At 25.2% G+C, this 7,071-nt stretch overlaps 1 protein-coding gene across 4 annotated transcripts; it reads right to left on the reverse strand.

Moving 5' to 3' along the window:
• Nucleotides 1–529: 529 nt before the first annotated feature.
• LOC130678325 (proline-rich nuclear receptor coactivator 2-like) lies at nt 530–5,430 on the reverse strand. 4 transcript variants are annotated; one of them, XM_057485503.1, is made up of 4 exons: nt 4,647–5,389; nt 4,442–4,567; nt 4,183–4,314; nt 530–1,712 (listed from the first exon to the last, which is right to left on the reverse strand). In XM_057485503.1, exon 4 carries the CDS (start codon nt 1,629–1,631, stop codon nt 1,164–1,166), a length of 468 nt encoding a protein of 155 aa, XP_057341486.1. In that variant the 5' UTR covers nt 1,632–1,712; nt 4,183–4,314; nt 4,442–4,567; nt 4,647–5,389; the 3' UTR covers nt 530–1,163. The 4 variants fall into 4 exon arrangements, 3 of the variants coding, with proteins under 3 accessions (XP_057341486.1, XP_057341485.1, XP_057341484.1); XR_008991788.1 differs by lacking the exon at nt 530–1,712 and adding an exon at nt 3,779–4,066 and having other exon boundaries at nt 4,183–4,567; nt 4,647–5,430; XM_057485502.1 differs by lacking the exons at nt 4,442–4,567; nt 4,647–5,389 and having other exon boundaries at nt 4,183–4,332.
• Nucleotides 5,431–7,071: the final 1,641 nt, after the last annotated feature.

Consider the following 7,071-nt stretch of genomic DNA (forward strand, 5'->3'; position numbering starts at 1 on the left):
ATATCTTTAATACTAAAAAAAAAAAACAATTAAAGTATCGGTAGACCGTCATCACAGTTAAATTTAATTAATTAATTTTTTATTTTTTTTTTATTTTTCATATTTTCAATTTTTCATTCTCGTACTGTACTGCACTGCGCATTTTTTTTTTTTCCAAAGTTTTTGAATTTATAGAGAAAAAAAACAATTTCTTTAAAAAAAAAAAGACAATGCACAGAAAATTTAACAATTATTTATAAATAAATTTTTTTTTTTTTTTTTTTTTTTTATTTTTTATATTTTTTTTAAACAATAAAATTAAAATTTAAAAAGAAATTAATTATTTTTCTGATTTATTAATTAAATTAATTTATTATTTATATTTATAATATAAATTAATAAATTAATTAAATAATTAAATACACAGTTATCAAGTACGGTCAGTCTTTAACATATTTTCAATTAATTAATTAATTAATTTTTTTTAAAAATTGAAAAATTTGATGGCCTTGAAAAATAATAATTTTAGTTTAAAAAAAAAAAACAATCCTTATTAATTTTAAAATAAATCCTGTGGCAGTTTAAATTTAAAAGACTCTCGAGATAAAATTACTAATTAATTATAAATTTAAAAATAATTATTTAATTACAAACTAAAATAAATCTCTAAAACAATAATTATTATTATTTGTTGTTTAGATCATCAGTTTGTAATTCGCATATTTATATTTATTGAAATATATATTTATATATTTCTACTGTACGCGTTTTAATTTTCTTTAATTATTTAAAGTCCGTTATAATTAAAAATTAATTACAATAAATGATAATCTAAATTACAATAGTTACAACTTTGTACATATATTAATAAAGTTCACTTGCCGGTATAGATTTCATGTTGTTGCTGTTGTTGTTTTTTAAAACCAATAAATCTTTACTCACGTGTAATACAAATTTGTCTTTGTCTTTGTATTTAATATTTAAATATTTAAATTAACACAGTATCGATCCTTCCATAGTTTTATCAAACGTTTTTTTTCTTTTTTTTTTATTTAAAAACGTAAAGCACTATCACTGGAACGGGAACTTATTTATAATTTTATAGTCTTTTTGATTAATTATTAATCATTAATATCAATAATAATAATTATTATCAATAAATATATGAATTAATAATTAATATATCAAGCCTGGACATTTAAAATCACTTTTAAATGATTGGATAGCAAATTATCGTGTAATTGTTGACATTGAATTGGTGTCCAGTGACTCGGCGGCTGTGGCAATGCCGCTGCTGATGGTGGATCAGACCATTTTGAACCGGCAAAATAATTATTCGTTGGACTGCCATTTCCCGATGATCGCGATGATAATGATGATGATGTTGAGTAACCAGAACTATCGTTACTACGCGAGTAGTATGAATGATTTTTACCACATGGACTGAAGCTTAATCTTCCTGTGGTAATTGAATTGTTGATGTTGGTGTTGTTGATGTTGTTGTTGTTGTGGTTTGGAGTTGTTGAGTTTGAATATTTGTTGTTGTTGAAATACGTAGATCGTGGTGTGCCACGAGAGCGTTTTTTGGCGCTTGAACTGGGCGATGCCTGTCTCTCTACTTTGTTGTTCATTTTGGGAGTTGAATTCGTCATTTTTATTTTTTCTTGATTTATTATAGAATTTATCTTTAGAAAGTTGATATTTTTTTCCTAATCCAGCAGGTCAACTTATGTCTATAAAATAAAAAATTTGAAATACTTAGTTTATTATTATTACTATCGATGTTTCTTAGTTTATGTACCTGAAGATTGGAACGTTTTTCGCGCAATGAAAAAAAAAAATTCAGTGGATTAGATTTCTTAAAGGTTTTGCATATAGATGCTGGTATGTCAAAAACACGGTACGTGAAAAACGCTCCGATCTTTGGTTGCATTTTAGTTCAATTCTTTAAAATTGACAATTAATTATGCAGTTTTGTTAATTATGACAAACTACTGGATTTTAATAATTAGTATAAATTAACTCTCTATTTATTTTTTAAATGGATATTAGTTCTAACTTTTGATTTTAAAATTGAGACACGAAGTCAGTTGTGAGAAAATTATGTTTATATAATTTGATTATAATTTACTTAATGAGCTTTGTATTCAATTTAAAAATCTATGAAATATAAATGTTTTAATGTTATTTTAAATACGTAATTACTATTGAAGTGATTTTGAAATAAATAATCTTTGGAGTCTTGCAGAGAATAATACATGAAATACATCAATAATTATAAGAATTAAATTAAATAATTTGTAATTTCTTATATTAATGTCCGAAAAAAGTATTAATCATAAGTTATTCAAAATATTAATTATTGTAGTTATTGGGATTTTAAATATCCATTAATTTTTATGCGTTATAATTTAATATTTAAAATATTTAAAAACGTCAACACACGTTTTGGTATTGCAATAATCATAATTTTTTTAATCAATTCTAGATAATGATTATTTAAAGAAAATATATACATGTTTTAAAGTGATAATTTAATAATTTTCCTGCATTGATAACAACAATGTAACGAGGGTCTTACTGAGTATGACCCGTAAGTTTAAACACAGAAAAAAAAAAAATTAATAAGAAACTTGAATGATGAATGAGTTTATTGACGAGTTGCAAGCTACGGAAAGAGCCAGCACTTCAAAAATTCTAGTCATTTAGGGCAAAATATCTGTCAGACTTATACCAGTATCTAACCCCTTATCTATTCTACTAATTAAATTATTTAAATACAAATAATTACTTATTATCTTACCGACTACTCATTTCTTGTTAAACAATTTATCCAATCCCACTAAATTAATATTTTAATTAAAAATAAACGGGAGCTAAATTCTGATATTTTTTAGCCAAATAAACTTATTTTTAGTTTTATATTTTTTTGATATATTTTATCGACAATTATAAGCATTAATATAAAACTTAACTAGTCTACAATCAGCTTTAAAATTTCTAAACCTATTTGGACATATAAATTTGTAATAAATAATTTCTCGCGGGCTTTTTTTAAATCTCGACACTGGATTATTTATCCCAGTTATTTTGCAAATAAAACCCGTCTCATACCCTGGCTATCGAAGGATCAAAAAATATAATTTATAAAATTTTTAACTCTGTCAGATAATTCGCTTTCGTTTGAGCCGCACATCGATATATTTATAATTATTTAAGAACTCTTATTATTTCAATTGATTTTCTATTTTTGTAAGAAAATAACTACTAGTACGTAAATATTATTCCGTGAAGTTAAACGAGTACCCACATCAATATCTTCAGACAAAAATTAATTAACATGTATAATACCCACATAGTTAATAATTAGTTAACACATATATTTAATAATAAACATTTTATCGCATTATATCGATGTGAGTACTCATTCCACCGTTAATTTTATCTAGTATCCAAATAAAAATAAAAAAGAAATCTGAAATACGGTTGACCCTGAAAGTCGACCCTACGTCTTCCCACTGTTTTCGAGCTCGAAAACGTCATTATTGATAAACTCTTGAGCTTTTCGAGGAACTCAAAAAACGGATACACCACAAATGTGTACATATTGCCAAAAAAAAGTAATTTTTGTCCAACGATATCTTCGGAACAAATCAACCGATTTTTTGTATAACTTATGAACTACTCGACCGATCGAATTCTAAATTTAATCAGTTTTAAATCTTAGTCAGCCTTTTAATTGCCACATCGGTTGATTCGTTCTAAAGAAATCGTCGAAAAAAAAAAGTTTACACACACACACACATACACACATTTACTTACTCACTCACACGCACGTCTACCGGAAGTAGTCCGAATAAATTCGTAACACCTCAAAACGTCAAGATCTGATGAAAACTCGATTTTCAAAAATCGGACCGCAACCAATAACTTCTCTTTGTTTGACAATTTTTAATTTTCTTAACAGGAAGTTGCAAATTATTTACACCGGAAATTTAAGTAATTAAAAATTCAAATTTTTCTTATTTTTAATCACAAGTCACTTGCTTGTAAAAATATTTAAAATTGTTATCGACTTCGCAACCGTCTGTATAAAAAAAAATCACATTGAGACAAAGTAAAACTGGAGTTCAAAATGGCCGCTCTATAAACAAGTTCACTATAATCTGATAATTTAAAAATAAATATAGTAAATAAACTCACTTCTTGATAGACAAACAATGAGAATGTATTTTTCTTGTCTCTACGGGTGTTAAAACTTATCAGGTGTATTTACTGTCGAATATTTCCACAACTAATGAAGCCAATATTTTTTTTAAATTCAACCAGACAATTCTGCATCAAGTATTTAAATATGTGATTTTAATTTCACTAATTAACAAATAATGAAGATGAAGTAATGAGCTCCAAAATTAGGGGTAAGGGGGTACTCATTACCATAAAATAATTAAAATATAATTACATGGATGCTCATTAAAAGACAATTCCGTAAATGATCGGAAAATCCTGATCATTAGTAAGACTTAAAACTTCTTTACTCCAATAATTTCTTTGTCCCAATATGACTTCTACTGTAAGTATTTAATGACTAAAATGAACACGTGTTTTAAATAAAATCTATTAAAAAAATAAATAAAAATTTAAAAATAAATATTTAAATAATTTACCTTGAAAATCCACGAACTTTGTAACTGCGCAATAATTCTTCATTAATAAAGGAAAAAAAAACTAAAATGGCGTCCTATACATATATATATATGTATATATATATCCGTAACGATTTTAAACAAAAGAAACAAAACAGTTCGAGATCGACGTGTCACACACAGAGATCCGTTAACAAAAAAAAAAAACTCACGAATCAGCAGTTTTTAAAAATGAACTTTCTCTTCTCTTGTAAGTTTCTAGCTCTTGCTCGCTCTCAAAATATCGCCTGGTTGAATTTTATATATTTTTTTTTTGTATAAAAAAAAAACAGACGAGCCAGCTGGGGACGAACACACAATATGGCCACCGCTTGGCTTCACTTCTTCAAAAATATTTACGCCTTTGTTACAAATCCACGTTTTTATTTCTTATATATACATATATGTATATATAATTTTTTTCACTTCAAACTCTTTTCAAAATCTGGCTGTTTAAATTTAATAGCGAAAATGATCATTAATAAAAAATTAATGATTTGAAATTTTAAATAAACTTTTTTAATACGTAATGATATTACGTGATTTATTTATTTAAAATAAATAAAACTTTTTAAAATAATGATAATTATTATCAGTAAATTATTGTAATTTAAATTTGAATAATATAATGAATTATATATTTGTGGTGATTTAAACAATAAAACAGCACAGACTGAACTGTTGTTGTGTCAACTTGTTACCACGGATGAACTAACACTGGGCTCGAAATACAATTGCGCATGATTTCAAATACTGAACTACTCGCCCCCACTCTAGTCAGTCGACGCCATTTTTGTTTTACTTTCCACTCCAATTACTTACTTGTTTTATTTTTATTTATGTATCATTATTATGTTTACTTACGTAATTAAATTTATATAATTTTTTAATCATTTTAAAATTCAAATTTTGAAAAATTTATTCATGATAATCATAATTTTAATGTAATAATTTTATTTATTATTTAATACTGCAATTGATCCGGAAACTGCAGCGATTTGTCAGAAAATTAATTCAAACTTTTTAGCGGGAAGATTTGAATTTTTATGATCCTGAATCAGCTAACATTCAGAAATTTTTTGATTTTTTTTTCAAAAAATCAAGTACGAAAAAATAAAAATATGCACATGTAGAAAATTTAAAAAAAACTCCAGGTGCAATTTTTTGAAATATTTTTTTACAAATAATTTATCGTTTTAAAAAAAATCCAAAAATGATTAGACATCGGTTAACTGCAATATCATGAATATTTAATTCATGACTTGTTTGTATATTTGTCTATTGTTGAATAAATATATCATCAATAGATTGATTAGTTTTGTAAAAAATTAAATCTGATGACCCAAGTACCACATTTGGCTTTGTGAAATCTATAAAATAGCAGTTTTAAGGCTGATTTTTGACTTATTGATAAGACACCAAAATGTTGATAAAACAATCAGAAATTCATGTCACCGAAAAAATATCTGCTTACAAATAATTGTCAAATAAGTCATCACCTAAACGATATTTAAACTGAAATGACTTTTTTAAACGGAAAAAAGAACACAAATTTCCTATGAATCTTAAGACCAACGTCTGTATGTCTTATTGATTTAAATAAACTTGCCTTTGAGGCAAAAAAAAATTTTCTTGTTCTTTTAAATAGCATCTCCATGACAACATAAAGTTGTCTCTGTACTACTTGAATAGTTTATTTGAGAAACCCCATAAGTCATGTTTTTTACGAAATTGGGTTTTTTTTCATTTTTGGGTTCTTTGGATGTCCCTCCATAGAAATCAATCAAAATATGCATTAAACCAGCGTTCAAAAAAAATTAACGGGGTAATTAAAATTAACATATGCAGTTTTAGTTCTACAGAAATGTATATTTTTTTTTTTTTTATTTAAAATTCGCGCTTTTTTGGGAAATTAATTTCAAATGTTGTTTAACTGTTGACTGTTATATGACTAATTAAAATGTTTAAATTAATTATAATTTTTTGTAATTTCTGAGTTTCAGAGTTTAAATACATATTGAACACTGCATTTTATCAGTGTAGTAAATGATTTGAGTGGAAACATTTAAAAAAACAATGATTTTATAACTTTTTTTCCGTTTGGTTGAGAAACCCCATAAGTCAATGACTCAAATAAACATATGCAGTTTTAGTTTTACAGAAATATATATATTTTTTTTTTTAATTTAAAATTCGCGATTTTTTTGGGAAATTAATTTCAAATGTTGTTTTATTGTTGACTGCTATATGACTAATTAAAATGTTTAAATTAATTATAATTTTTTGTAATTTCTGAGTTTCAGAGTTCAAATACATATTTAATACTTCATTTTATCAGTATAATAAATGATTTGAATGGAAACAATTAAAAAAACAATGATTTTATAACTTTTTTTTCCGTTTGGTT

Source organism: Microplitis mediator, chromosome 1 (genome assembly GCF_029852145.1).
Source record: "Microplitis mediator isolate UGA2020A chromosome 1, iyMicMedi2.1, whole genome shotgun sequence".
Lineage (NCBI taxonomy): Eukaryota > Metazoa > Arthropoda > Insecta > Hymenoptera > Braconidae > Microplitis > Microplitis mediator.